At 45.9% G+C, this 15,665-nt stretch overlaps 1 protein-coding gene across 16 annotated transcripts in view; it reads right to left on the bottom strand.

The window, feature by feature from the left end:
• The window catches only part of TENM4 (teneurin transmembrane protein 4), a 1,515,223-nt gene that overhangs the window by 174,167 nt on the left and 1,325,391 nt on the right, over positions 1 to 15,665 (bottom strand). For 10 of the 16 annotated variants that reach the window (XM_083499080.1, XM_083499085.1, XM_083499087.1 and 7 more), the window contains 2 exons: positions 14,055 to 14,272; positions 12,997 to 13,207 (listed from right to left, as the gene is read on the bottom strand). In XM_083499080.1, coding sequence (XP_083355206.1) covers positions 12,997 to 13,207; positions 14,055 to 14,272 — 429 coding nt within the window. The remainder of the gene's footprint in view (positions 1 to 12,996; positions 13,208 to 14,054; positions 14,273 to 15,665) is intronic. The other 6 variants (XM_083499088.1, XM_083499083.1, XM_083499084.1 and 3 more) reach the window with 1 other exon arrangement.

The raw sequence follows: 15,665 nt of genomic DNA, 5'->3' as shown, positions 1-15,665 counted from the left end.
CCCAGCCACCCTCCACAACAACCCATGAAACAAACAGTACATAACATATCAGACAGGATCCTCACCTCAACTGAAACCAAAGTACTCTCCAAAGGTTTCAACTTTGCAGTCGCCCCGAGACGCATCCCCACGGAAAACATCATATGCGGAGTCGAAGCTAGCCTAACCAAAATCAACCCAGATGAAGCCAATAAAATCAGACTTGATGTCACCAACATCCTCTGCTCCAGCAAACCACCCAAAAGCAATTTACACAAAGAAGAACAGAAAGCACTCACCAACCTGAGGAAAGACAACAACATAATCATTCTCCCAGCAGACAAAGGTAATGCCACTGTTGTGATGAACACATCGGACTACCAAGCAAAACTATCAAATCTACTCCAAGACCCTACCTACCAACCTATAAAAACAGATCCCACCACCTATCTGGAAAAAACCACCAAATCCAAAATAAAAGCCTCTCCTATCAGTGAAGAAATCCAGCTAAGAATCATCCCCAGAGAAAAATCATCCAGATGCCCCAAACTCTACGGTCTCCCCAAGATACACAAAGAAGGAACACCACTCAGACCAATAGTCAGCTCCATAGGCTCACCTCTACAAAATCTCGCTAAATTTCTCGCTAAGCAACTTCAGCCCTATGCAGAATCCATCGCTTCACACGTTACTAACTCCTTCCAGTTCATAGAAACAATAAAGAAGCAAAACCTACATCCCGATGACCTACTTGTGAGCTTCGATGTTGTATCTCTCTTCACACAAGTGCCCATTAATGAAGCCTTGACAGCCATCCAAAACAAATACAATCCCCCCGAATACATCCTGGACCTGACCAACCACTGCCTAACCAACACGTACTTCATCCACAATGGACAAAGATACAAACAGATAGAAGGAGCACCTATGGGATCACCCCTCTCACCGGTCATCGCAAATCTGTACATGGAACACTTTGAAACCAATGCTTTAGACAAGTCAGAACACAAACCCAAACTTTGGCTCAGATATGTTGACGACACCTTTGTAATTTGGCCACACGGGAAAGAAAAACTAGATAGCTTCCTCACACATCTCAACAGCCTACACCCCAAAATACAATTCACTATGGAAATAGAAGCCAACAACCAACTTCCCTTCCTTGACGTCCTAATCTACAAAAAACCTGATGGCTCCCTAGGACACACCATCTACCGGAAAAAAACACACACCAACCGCTACTTACATGCACAATCACACCACCACCCTGCACAAATAAACTCCGTAGCCAAGACTCTCATCTCCAGAACCAAACGCCTGGCTGACAAAGACCACTTGACAACTGAGTTACAGAATCTCTCAAATGTGTTAATCGCCAATGGATACCAGCAAAACAGGGTTACGAAGCTAATCCAAAAAGAAACACCCCCCAAAAACCAAGACACAGAAGAAAACAATGGCATGGCCCTCCTTCCTTATATCAAGGGCACTACAGATAAAATTAGCAAAATCCTCCATAAACACAATATCAAAACAGCCTTTTGCACCAACCAAAAAATAGCCAATATCCTCAGAAACCCCAAAGATAAAATCCAGTTGGAAAACCAAGGGGTCTATGAAATACCCTGCAAAGTCTGCCCAGCCACGTACATTGGACAAACAAACAGACGAATAAATGCACGTATCGCAGAACACAAGAATGCCGTCAAAAAAGAAGAAAAAACCTCCTCTCTTTTCCAACACATGAAAGAAACAGGACACGAAATTAATTTTGCAGATTCCAAATTGCTCTTTAACATGGAACATCACCACAAGAGAATAATCATGGAAGCCATCGAGATAGAGAAACACCCTCACAACATGAACAAGCGTGACGACACGTCCCGCCTGCCAGACATCTGGAAATTAGCCCTCCCCACAAAAACCGACACCAGAACCAGAGGCACACAGAACACCATCACCAATCAACCACACCAGACCCAAACCCAGACCCTCTCCACAGATAAATTACAGACACCATCCAGTAGCCAAACCATAGTGGCACCTCCGGATGCTACACCCCCCTGCAATCCCTACACAGATCTGACTGGCACAGGGCACAAAACCACAGCTCGCCCCTATACACGAAGCCAAGCCAGAACACAACTAAGTGCAGTACAGCCATCTTCTCAGAAAAACTCTTCACAAGCTCAAGAGGTCAAGACACGAAAGCTTTAGCAACTAATCCACTCTTAATGACCCTCCTAAGTGGTACTCAGAATATCACTCAAGAAATCACTCAAGATATCCCTCAAGTAATTAAGGAACAAAAGAAGAAAAGTCACACTATCCTGGGAACTTCCTCTCTGCCCAGAATACACCACACCCCCTCAACAGTATTTATAGGAACTCAAACACTGAGATCCTGCTCTGTTCCAGTAACAAGAAGCCGTAAGCACCAGCCTGAAGATGACGAGTGAGACCTCGTCGAAACGTCGCCTAGACACCCCAACTCTTACACGGGAAGACACCCGAAGACACCAAAACCTGCAATGATTCTTCAATATCAACTTTGTTGGACTGGTCATGTTGTGCGGACGCCTGATGATCGTCTTGCAAAGCAACTACTCTATTCTGAACTTATAAATGGAAAGCACAATGCTGGTGGTCAACAAAAGAGGTTTCTAGACTGTCTCAAGGCAAATCTAAAAAAATGTAGTATAAACACTGACAACTGGGAAACACTGGCCTGCGAGCGCTCCAGTTGGAGAACAGCCTTTACCAAAGGTGTCATGGGCTTTGAAGGCACTCGAACTCAGGACGAAAGGGAGAAACGTGCTAAGAGGAAGGCACGCTTGGCAAATCCACACTGTGATCAACCCCCACCCAGAAACCAGTGTCCCCACTGTGGAAGGACGTGTGGATCCAGAATTGGCCTCCACAGTCACTTACGGACTCACTGCTAAAACTGTGTTTATTGGAGACAATCTTACTCGGCTACCAGTGATCGCCAAAGAAGAAGAGGAAGAGGAGGAAGAAGAAGAGCTTTTCGTACGCTGGTGGTGCTAATAATAATAAATACTAATACTAATAATATAATAAATCTGCTATTTTTCTAGAAAAAGAGGTGCCAGAACTCATTATGAACACCTCACTTATTGTCTCATAATGGCAATGGTGCCCACCTGAGAGGTGGTGGAACTGAGTTCTGGTGAGCTCTGACTGAAAAAAGCCCTGATGGTGATAATAATAATTTACACACATATCTTATGGGGTATCTTTGTTTTTCACATTTAAAGGCAAACCTACCTAATCCACACTTTTTGAAACAGTACACAAATATCTTTTAAAATCCGCTCTTCTCTGAAATTTTGCAATGTCGTTCCCCAGCCAAATGATGGGCACCAAAACACTGAGATAAAGTGCACATGAAATTGCACATCTTACTGAAAATAACATTAAAATGCATTATATATGGGGAAATTGCTCCCTCCCCCCCAAAAAACCACATTTCATAATCTGATTTTGGAAATGTGAAGAAATGAACTGAAGATTGGAAAGATCCACCTATCGCTAACACCCCCGTATGCCCAGAGCAGGCAAAGTTGGTCTTGATAACACTCCACAAATCCCTGGTTGCCTAACCTTCCCAGAGCTCTTTGCTTGGAGCAAAGCCTAGACTTGCTGACTCAAGAGCCTTTTTGCGGTATAATAATCCATTTATCCTTCATCTAACTACTCGGAGCTAAGATCAACAGGATGCATGAAAGAATGCAATTAAGAAGGAAAACACATGAGAAGCATTGGGGCTTGGGAGGAGGGGGCTGGGAGACGGGATTTCTGGGTTTTGACAAACTGCAGGATCACATAGAAGCATTAGTTTAGCTTATAACTGAGCAGGACTTTCGTCACCAGTCTACCTTGAGTGGCGACTCCTCTGGAAAGGATAATAATAATAATAATAATAATAATAATAATAATAATAATAATAATAATAATTTATACCCCGCCCATCTGGCTTGGTTTCCCCAGCCATTCTGGGCAGTTTTCAACCAAATATTAAAAACAATACAGCATCAGACATTAAAAACCTCCCTAAACAGGGCTGCCTTCAGTTGTCTTTTAAAAGTAAAATAGTTGTTTATTGCCTTGACATCTGCTGGGAGGGCAATCTACAGGGCAGGCGCCACTACCGAGAAGGCCCTCTGCCTGGTTCCCTGTAATCTCACTTCTCGCACGGAGGGAACCGCTAGAAGGCCCTCAGAGCTGGACCTCAGTGTCTGGGCTGGATGATGGGGGTGGAGACGCTCCGTCAGGTATACAGGGCCGAGGCCGTTTAGGGCTTTAAAGGTCAGCACCAACACTTTGAATTGTGCTCGGAAACGTACTGGGAGCCAATGTAGGTCTTTCAGGACCAGTGTTATATGGTCTCAGTGGCCGCTCCCAGTCACCAGTCTAGCTGCCGCATTCTGGATTAGTTGTAGTTTCCGAGTCACCTTCTGCAATGTAGAGCACATTGCAGTAGTCCAAGCAGGAGATAACTAGAGCATGCACTACTCTGGCAAGGCAGTCTGTGGGCAGGTAGTGTCTCAGCCTGCATACCAGATGGAGCTGGTAAACAGCTGCCCTGGACACAGAATAAGAGGTGCAGATGACTGATCAGTGATCTGGGATGTTAGGAAGCCAGTGTGGTGTTGGGTTGGAGTGTCGGACTAGGGTTCAAATCCCCACTCAGTCACAACCTTGGGCCAGTCACCGACTCTCAGCCTAAACTACCTCACAGGGTTGCCATGGGGATGAAATGACAAAGGGGAGAACGATGTAGGCCACCCCAAGCTCAGTGGAGGAAAAAGGTGGGATACAAATGCAATGAGATAAATCAAGGAAAGTGAAATGTGCAAGGATCATGAAGAGAATGTTATGGATTCCTCATGGGGTAACTACAGAACAATTGCTCCAGAAGGACCTCATGAAGACTCTGGGCAAGATCCAGCAAACTCATTCTGTCAGCATCAATTTTTCCACTTGCTGTCAGTTTGTCAAACTGACAGATATAATAAGACAAAAACCAAAAAGTGAAGTGAAAAAGGAATGGGAGTGCCTAAATGAATACCTTAAAAGCCAAGGGTCGAGGACAGAAATCTGGCTGAGTCTGGAATAACCTTGTGAAGTGAAAGGATAAGAAAGAGGGAATTATATCTAGATGCTAGGATAGAGATGATAAGGAAAACAAGAAAACAGGAAGGTGCTGTGGGACTGGTGGAAGTCAATGTTTGTGTTTCTTTTTAGTGTTTATATTATTAACTTGTAAGATATGGAATTTTTTTTGTATGCTGGTTTTTGTGTTTTGTGTATTGTTATTTTTCGATATTTTTCATGTTGTTGTTGTTGTGTGGAAAATACTAATAAAATTTATTATTTAAAAAATTGAAAGAAAAAAAGATTTCCGCTTGCACAACCTAAGAACATAAGAGCCTCCAGGATCAGGCCAATGACCCACATAATCCATCACCCTGCTCTCACAACAGCCCAAGAGGTGTCTTTGGGAAACCTGCAAGCAGGACTCGAACACAAGACTCACCCTCTCTCCCCTCCTGTGATTTCTAGCAACTGGTCTTCAGAAGCATTGCTGTCTACCAACTGTTGGAGGAAGAGCTTAGCCGTCATGGCTAGGAACCATTGCTAGCCCTCTCCTTTGTAAATCTGCCTAATCCTCTTTTTAGGGACGAAATGGAGGCAGTAAGACATTTTACTTTCTTGGGCTCCATGATCACTGCAGATAGTGACAGCAGTCACAAAATTAAAAGACGCCTGCTTCTTGGGAGAAAAGCAATGACAAACCTAGACAGCATCTTAAAAAGCAGAGACATCACCTTGCCGACAAAGGTCCATCTAGTTAAAGCTATGGTTTTCCCAGTAGTGATGTATGGAAGTGAGAGCTGGACCATAAAGAAGGCTGATCGCCAAAGAATTGATGCTTTTGAATTATGGTGCTGGAGGAGACTCTTGAGAGTCCCATGGACTGCAAGAAGATCAAACCTATCCATTCTGAAGGATATCAGCCCTGAGTGCTCACTGGAAGGACAGATCCTGAAGCTGAGGCTCCAATACTTTGGCCACCTCATGAGAAGAGAAGACTCCCTGGAAAAGACCTTGATGCTGGGAAAGATGGAGGGCACAAGGAGAAGGGGGGGGCAGAGGACGAGATGGTTGGATAGTGTCTTCGAAGCTACCAGCATGAGTTTGACCAAACTGCGGGAGGCAGTGGAAGACAGGCGTGCTCTGGTCCAGGGGGTCACGAAGAGTCGGACACGACTAAACAACTAAACAACAACAACAACAGAAAACAGTGCAAGAGGCAATTGGCCCACCTGGAAGACGTCTCTGACTTGATGCGACACCAACCTTTACCTGCAGAGGACATGTCCTTAGTTTGACATAATGAGGCCACTCTTCTTCCTTCCTTCCTTTCTTAAAAAATAAAATAAAATATTTTTGTCCTATCTTATATATTCCTCCTCCCTGAGCTGCCTGGTTCTTCAAGCTTGACAGCAACAGCTGCAGGAAGGCTCCGTAGATGACTGGAGCCGGGCTCTCGGCTGTTCCTTGCCATCTCTGAACAGGTTTTTGGCCAACATCTGTCCCAGATGCGCTGACTCCAGCTCTCCCTTGACCTGCTATTTTGTTCTACTTAGACCAGATTGTCCCAAATAAATCACTGCGATCTGGCAGAGGTGAATCCGCCAGGCGCTTTGCCGAAGAGCATCTGTGTTAGAAAAATGCTGCCAAAGTCATTTACAAGGAGGTTAATTTATTACGGAGAGAGACCTTGGTCTTCCCATGCTGTAATTTGTAAGGACAGGGGATGAAATGGGCTTATTGCAAGGAGAAACCTCCACTTTGTAGTGCCTTCCTTTCGTCCACTGCCAAGAGGCTAGCATTAGATGGTTGCAATAGCTTAGAAGTGGACTATAGCGGGCCTCTTTCCCAAGGTTCTCCTGACATGGAAAGAGACGCCTGGAAGGGCGGCTTTCGAGAAATGTGGATGCTCTCAGCTTTGATCTTCCTGCATCGGAGCTGACTGCCCTGACTAAGAGGGGAGATGATGGTGGCTTACAAAATAATGCCTGGTTTGTGTAGAAAACCAGAGGTTCAGGACTATTTATCAGTTCTAGAGCACCTGCTTTGCATGCAGAATGTCCCAGGTTCAATTTCCGGCATCTCAAAGTAGGGCTGGGAGATGTTGTTGTTGTTTAGTCGTTTAGTCGTGTCCGACTCTTCGTGACCCCATGGACCAGAGCACGCCAGGCACTTCTGTCTTCCACTTCCTCCCGCAGTTTGGTCAAACTCATGCTGGTAGCTTCAAGAACACAATCCAACCATCTCGTCCTCTGTCGTCCCCTTCTCCTTCTGCCCTCCATCTTTCCCAACATCAAGGTCTTTTCCAGGGAGTCTTCTCTTCTCATGAGGTGGCCAAAGTATTGGAGCCTCAGCTTCAGGATCTGTCCTTCCAGTGAGCACTCCGGGCTGATTTCCTTCAGAATGGATCGGTTTGATCTTCTTGCAGTCCATGGGACTCTCAAAAGTCTCCTCCAGCACCATAATTCAAAAGCATCAATTCTTCGGTGATCAGCCTTCTTTATAGTCCAGCTCTCACTTCCGTACATCACTACTGGGAAAACCATAGCTTTAACTATACGGACCTTTGTTGGCAAGGTGATGTCTCTGCTTTTTAAGATGCTGCCTAGGTTTGTCATTGCTTTTCTCCCGAGAAGCACAGGGCTCTGGTTGGCCACTGTGAGAGCAGGAGGACGGACTGATTAGGCCACCTGCCTGATCTAGCAGTCTCATATTATGACAGAGGAAAACCAAGATGAGGTGGCAGTTTCCTGACATTGCAGGGGATGCAAGAGAATCAAAGGCAAATTGGTTAGCTCTACGATCTCAGGCAAAGTGCTGCTGCCCAGGGACGGAGGAAGGAGGGTGTGGTTGTTAGAATATTCTGTTCCACCTTAAGAGGGACAGGCATGACTGTTGTGTGTCACATGCCTGTTTACACTCCAGTACAGCTTGCTGGGAACTTCCGTTTGTGTATAGCTTTTGCATACGCTGCTTGCTTGGACACGAAAGGGAGAAGACATGTTTTTCCCTTTTGTCCTGATGTACACTGAATAAACTGCCTGTATATATGCTTCACACAGTCTCTCCCTGCCACTTCTGTTGTGCGTTTACTCTGCTGAGTTGTGTGCCCAGCTTCTGAAGCTCTGGGTCACAGATTCATGCTGCACCAAGGACTGGAGTTCGACCGGCACGTCGACCGGTGGGCTGGAGCCAGCTGGGGGCTTGCCAATTTGCCCGCGATTCCTTAGCAGCATCCCAGCAGTGGTGACACTTGCTGCCCAGGGGTGGAGGAAGGAGGGTGCGGTGGGTGTGGGCAGCCCTGGGTGTCACCACTGAGGGGGGTGACAAAATGCCAGGTGTTACTCTCTGCTGGGCCTGCAGCACGCCTGATCCATGAATCTCTCCTGGCAGAGATGCGGTGGCTTGGGTGCGCGCAGTCTCTGTGCTGCCCAAACGGTCTGCCCGCTGCCAGCCCCCCAGCCGTAGGGTGGCTGAGTGGGAGGAGGCAGGCAGACTCCGGATGCCCTGTGGTGCGCCCGGCCTCTATGGGCGGCTCACCCCGCCCTTGGGCACACCACTTCAGGCACCCAAGCAGCTTCCTACGCCGCCACCGCTGCCTCTCCCTTGGGGGAAAAAAACCCCTGGCAATTGAGCCAGGGACATTCTGCATGCAATTGTTGTTGTTTAGTCGTTTAGTCGTGTCCGACTCTTCGTGACCCCATGGACCAGAGCACGCCAGGCACTCCTCTCTTCCACTGCCTCCCGCAGTTTGGTCAAACTCATGCTGGTAGCTTCGAGAACACTGTCCAGCCATCTCGTCCTCTGTCGTCCCCTTCTCCTTGTGCCCTCCATCTTTCCCAACATCAGGGTCTTTTCCAGGGAGTCTTCTCTTCTCATGAGGTGGCCAAAGTATTGGAGCCTCCGCTTCAGGACCTGTCCTTCCAGTGAGCACTCAGGGCTGATTTCCTTCAGAATGGATAGGTTTGATCTTCTTGCAGTCCATGGGACTCTCAAGAGTCTCCTCCAGCACCATAATTCAAAAGCATCAATTCTTTGGCGATCAGCCTTCTTTATGGTCCAGCACTCACTTCCATACATCACTACTGGGAAAACCATGGCTTTAACTATACGGACCTTTGTTGGCAAGGTGATGTCTCTGCTCCCCCCCCCCCCATGCAAAGAGCTAAGCTATTCCCCCTTCTCCAAAAAGTCAGTAATAAACCACTCTTCAAGCCCCTCTCTGTGCAAGTTAGCTTTCCACCACCTGGGTAGAGAAAACAATTGTGTCTCCGCGATTTCCCAAGTCTCTGCCTACATGTTTATATTTTTTTTAAACACGAATGACTCAGCCATCGTGCCTTTCTAAGCCAAAACAAATTGAAGCGTTAAAAGAGGCGGGTGTTGACAAGCACACACCCAAAAGTCTTGACACAGCTCCCGATTTAGACATGCTAGCACCATACTTCTTTCCTTCCAGCCCATATTCTGGCATGGCTCAAATGTGCACATCCCATCCGTGTTTCTTCTGATTTTTGAAAGTCACACAGAGACGAAACGTGTTCAACAGCTCTTGTATGAATCACAAGATCGCGGTTAAAATTAGGCATCTCGGAGCTTGCCTCTCACCCCGCGAACTTGCCCTCCTGGCCCAAATCAATCTATTTCCCTCTTCCTGCACAGATCAAGCCTCCCATCTGCTTGGTGACCCAGAACATCGCACCCTAGTTAGTATATGTGGTGTCTCACTCAAAACCTTATTTCGCTCTTCCTTGCTGCACTGCAAAAAACCAGAAAAGGAGGCTAAGACTGCTGAGAAGATTTTAAAGTGTTCCCATAGTTCTTTCTAAAATATATGAAAATAATCAGCCTGCCTTTTAGCCCCACAAATGGGCTCTCAGTGTGGTTTTGTTCTTTACTTATAGAATTAACAAACTTTGTATACAGTACTGCTTGACAGTAATAAGTAAGTTTATAAAAAAAAAACAACAACTGTAAAATCATCAACAGTTATAAGCAGGTATTTAAAAACTGATTAAAACCAAGCTGCAGATTAGAACGCGTGTAACTTCTACATGTGGAAGACAGGAGTGCCTAGCGTGCTCTGGTCCATGGGGTGACGAAGAGTCGGACATGACTAAACGACTAAACAACATAAACAAACTTCTACATGTCTGGCTAGGCTTGTCTAAACAAAAATGTTTTAAGAAGGCTCCTGCCTGGTGTCAATAGGCAAGGAGTTCCAAAGTGTATGTGCTGCCACACTAAGATATCTATTTCTTACCGCTGTGTAATGGGAATTACCGTATTTTTCTGTGTATTGGACAAGGGTTTTTGACTCAAAAATCACGTCAAAAAACTGGGGTCATCCAATACATGAATAGTGGCATGGGAGGGGGGGGGGTGTGAAGCGCTGCACCACCAGAAGCGAGCGGGGAATGATCTTCTTGGGGGGGGGGGGTTTCCTGCCCACAGCTATGTGTGTGTGGGGGAGAAGCTGGGTATGTTTAGCGTGGAAAAGAGGAGACTGGAGAGGAGATAGGATGGCAATCTTCAAATATCTCAAGGGTTGTCACATGGAAGATGGAGCAAACTTGTTTTCTCCTGTTTCCCTGAACCAATGGCTTCAACGTACAGGAAATTAGATTCCGACTCAACATCAGGAATAACTTCCCGATGGCAAGAGCTGTTTGACAGCGGAACGGTCTCCCTCGGGAAGTGGTGGACTCCCCTTCCTTGGAGGTTTTTCAGCAGAATTTGGATGGCCACCTGCCATGGACGCTTTAGCTGAGATTCCTGCATTGCAGGGGGTTGGACTAGATGGCCCTCGGGGTCCCTTCCAAGTCTGCAATCCCACAATTCTCTGATACGGACACAGAGTCAGACCTATGGGCCCATCTAGCTCAGGTGCATCTTGTGGCCTGGTGTGTCTTATAGAGCGAAAAATACGGTACTTTTGCAGTTGAAATAGGAGTTTCACAGGCAGGGGATGTGGGACTAGACAGAAAATCTTCAGGAGCAACCTTGCAAAGTCCTCTGGAGGGGAAGATACTGAGCAGAAAGTTAAAAGCGCATCTCATTTCCAATCGTAAGCTACGAGAGGATCACGGAATAAAAAACTGCATTCCGTAGGGTCAGATTACCACATGGTAAATTAAAGGGCAATTATTTTCCGCGCCACTTAGCGATGAATAGGCTTGAGCACACGCATACGTGCACATGAGAAAACGTAACGCATTCCTGACAGTTAATACCTGTTCAAAGTTCCCACCCGAAAGCAGAATATTGCCATTGCATTTCAAACTGTGATTAAGTAAACTTTCACGGTAAAAAAAAAAAAAGGTATATTGCAGCCTTAATGACTTTGCTTTAATAAGACCTAAACTTTTAATTAACCTGCCAAGACAAATTACAGCCGATAGCTCTCAGGTAACTACTGCAGACAGCTGAGACTCAGAGCCAAGGCCTCTTTGGGGAGAAGGATTAATGGAAAGCTCGGAACGACCCCTCGTTTCGCAGTCCAGGAGAAAAAAAAATGGACCATTAAATAATCATTGTGGTTTGGAGAATGCGAAGTGTTAATTTTTATGGGAGGGTCTGTGAATTACAACAAGATGGATTAGGGGGCGAAGGAACATGGTTGGCCTGATTCCGTGAAATATAAAATAGCTGTTAATTATGGCCACCCTGTGTGGCTTTTATTGAGAGCCTCCTGATATTTAGTAGCTTTTTAAAAAATAAAATAAAACCAGAACAAAACCAAATACTGACTGTTGAAAGAATGTCCTTCTCAGCTTTCAGCACAGCAAAAAATAAGCTAGACTACTTGACGAGGCTTCGTAATGTAGCGGCTGCGATCTACGAGTTAAGAAATTCCTGGATCAAATCTCTCACCAGCCCTGAATTCGCTCTGCCTAAACCTCACCCTGACCCAGCAGTATGAGCAAATTAATGCTGCCCCACCATGCAGGCATGTTGTAAAGATGTGGAAATGTACAATGCCCTTTAGACAGGACCAAATCACAACACAATTACTAATTGAGTTATTGCTGTTTTTCTTGAGCTGCAGAAGCAAGTTTGGAAATGTGGCTGTCTCCTTTGTCATACATTGTGCAAGGGGGAAATGACGCGGTGGAAACAGGTGCCAAAATAACTTTGTGCCACCCCACAATCTTGGGATTGGAAGATGTGTAAAGGTCACAGCCCAAAATGTATCTGGCTGGTTTTGCATATTGTGCCAATAAAAGGAGCCTCCACAGAGCTAGCTGGCAGCTTGCTCCTGCACAGCTCACCTGCATTACCAACTCCTGCCTCATGTCCTTCACTTCAGGGGTCAATGGAAGACGTTGCCTAAGTGGTGCCCACAGGAGACAGGTGTGCTAGCTGGTACTTCCGGTGTTGCTCACGGAAGGCCTCAGTAATTCTCCCTTTAATAATCCACAATGCACAATCACTTCGTTCCTGCCTACACTTGCTCAGCTTCTGCCGTGCTCAGTGTGCTCCCGTAAATGTGTCCCCATGTCACTGGGTGCTTCGATTGGCTCCCCGTCTCCCTTCCATTCTGAACACAGGAGATGCATAAAGAGTTTCTCTCTGCGAACGACCATTTTGTGGTCTTGCCTTTTTACCGCTCTGTCCAATCTGGCAGCCATTTTGTGCTACGCCACGAGCCCCGCAGCAGCCCATTCGGCACCTGTGGCAACGCCTCAAGATTACAAACATGTGCACGCTGGCCCAAGAAAGATTGCCTGGTCTGCAGCATTCCTGTGACCGAGAAAATATGAGCAAGTTTGGGTCAGGATAGCATCCCTGCGAGAAATATTGTTTGGTGTGGCGGAAGACAGGAAGATGGCAGCCCCAGTACCAACGCTGGCTGAAAAATAACTAAAAAGCATACATTTCCAAAAATTAAGTTCTTACCAACAGCAGTGGTTAGAAATGAGACCACCTCAGACTCCTTCCCGTCGTTGTAAAAGGCGAGGTGCCACATCCCTGAATCCAAATACTGAATAAATCCCGTCTCGTGGCTGGCTAGTGGCACAAAGCCCTTGTGTTGCCGCTGAGGGCCTTCCAGACTCCGGGCCTCCTGAGTTAGCAGTCTCCTCCCATCCAGAAGCTCTACAAAGTCAAACTGGAACACAAGGAAACGAGGTGAAAAAGGGCAATTCAGAAACCTTCCCCAAGTCAAATGACTTCTGATGTTTTCGGGGATGCAGCCTGGTGAAATCTGCATCTGTACCTAGGTTACAGGTGCGCCGCAGAATTACATTAACAGGAAATACATCTATTTTTCATTTGTCATACTATTATTTAATTTGGGGGAAAACGCACGTGAAAATAATTACACCTCTCAACTGAAATTTGGGGTCAGGGGTTAATAAAAAATTAAGTCACCTCTCAAATACTTAATGGGCAGGAAGCAAAAAAAGTGGGTCTCCAACAGTGAAATCTTGTCTTCAGAATTTTTGGAAGTTTTAACCCCCTTTTTTGAATTTTGGTCATTTGAGGTTTATGATTTTTCTGTTTCCTTCTGAGGAAACTGAATAGTTCAGTGAGACGAAGTTTGTAGCTGGCATCCCTTTAAGGCTTTGTACAATTCTAGTTTTTTTCTCATTTTTTCCTTAAACTTTTTGATTTTTATTATTTAGTTTATTTCTATAAGATAATATTTCTAGTCGATTACTTCTCGTTTCAGGGTATTTCATTTGTTTTGTGTAATTTCCAGGTTCCATGACTGTCTTTTTTCTACTAAAAACATCGTGAGAGCAGATAAATTTTAAAACACCCAATTTATTCCAATTTAATTGCAGTAATAGCATTACTAGTAGTACTAGTAGTATTAATAATATGTAGTATTATTACTAGTAATACTAGTAGTATTAATACTATGACCTCCCATCCGGCTAGGTTAGAGGGCTCTGAGCTGCCTATATTACCTGAGCTCAACGTATACCCTCAGGTGACAACATTCTTCTTACCTGTGTGTGTGACGGCGGAAGGCCTTTCCTGCCATAAATCCCAACCAGAGCAGACTTCCCTAATGAAACGTTGAACTTCAGATGCACCGGGTGGTCAATGAACACCTGAGATCTCCAGAAGATACCGGGAGCGATCTTCTGCATGGCTCGCCTGCCAACATCAATCTCCCCAGTATCTATAAAACTGTCTTCTGGAAAGAAACTACTGGGCTTCCCTGCTGAGATAAAGGAAAAGAAAAGAAAATATTGGATTATAAGGCTGCCGCCCATCATCGCCTCCGCGGCAGCCTATGGCGACAGCTTCTGGGAATGAACGTGATCCTGCCGGCATTGTTATCTCTCCCCCCCCATATTTTATTATCAAAAGCCACAAAGCCAGAGGGATTGTTTGCCCTGAGTTGTGGGGGTGTGTGTGTGTGTGTTTGCACATTGCAAGTAAGTGCAATGGGGCAGATGTGGGGTCAGGGTCATCATCAACCCTGGAGATTCCTGCTTGAAGGAAACATCTGAGAACATTCAAAGGAAGGGGATTTGGGTAAGACTTGTGGAATTTCCGTGGAGGACCCCTGAATACTGGCAGTCCTTTGCCTGCTGGGCTGGTTTTCTGCTTGTGGAAAGTTTACCATCTGCGGACAGTGTTTGAAATTGTGATCCCCCCCCCCATCTGCAGTCTGAAGTGGCACAGTCCATAGAATTGCAGAGCTGGAAGGGACGAGAGGCTCATCTGCAACGCAAGAATTCCAACAAAATCGTGCATGCCAGATGGCCAAACTCATTCTTCTGCCTGCACAGCCCTTTCTCAGAAGGTTCCACATATCCTGAATTTGGGGGGGGAGTAAATAAAAAATGAAAAGCGGACCTGAAATGTCTATTAACGTTGGGTTGTGTATGTCTGTGTATAGCACCCAATAGTAACTTGGGTCTTTAATTTGTGTGCAATTTATTTACTTATTTTTTGTCTATGAGCACCTAAAAGCTGGTTTGTATGCAGGTCAATGGAGTAGAAAGCTTCTGCAAGCAACTGAGGGCTGGATTTGGCCTGTGAGGTCCGAAGGGCAGGGAAAATTATGCATATTAATGTCTGCTGAGACTTGTGTGGTACGGAGAAATTTTGACTAAGAATCCAAATCGAACTCAGCCCATCCTCTGACCTGCAAATATTAACATCTGACTATACTTGCTATTCCCTGCCAGCCCCACCTGAAACAGGGGTATAAGACCTACATTGGCTCCTAGTACGTTTCCGGGCACAATTCAAAGTGTCGGTGCTGACCTTTAAAACCCTAAATGGCCTCAGCCCAGTATACCTGAAGGAGCGACTCCACCCCCATCATTCTGCCCGGACACTGAGGTCCAGCTCTGAGGGTCTTCTGGCAGTTCCCTCACTATGAGAAGCCAAGTTACAGGGAACCAGGCAGAGGGCCTTCTTGGTGGTGGTGCCCGCCCTGTGGAATGCCCTCCCACCAGATGTCAAAGAGAAAAACAACTACCTGACTTTTAGAAGACATCTGAAGCCACATGTGACTACAACCACAGCTTCAGCCAAACCTTTAACCTGTAGTAGGAGCCTAATCCATCTGGACAGCACTGCCAGGTTGTTGTAAACCACTC

This window comes from Podarcis liolepis (genome assembly GCF_965112155.1).
Source record: "Podarcis liolepis genome assembly, chromosome: 4".
In the NCBI taxonomy this organism is placed as follows: domain Eukaryota; kingdom Metazoa; phylum Chordata; class Lepidosauria; order Squamata; family Lacertidae; genus Podarcis; species Podarcis liolepis.
This window is presented reverse-complemented; position numbering and strand designations above follow the sequence as displayed.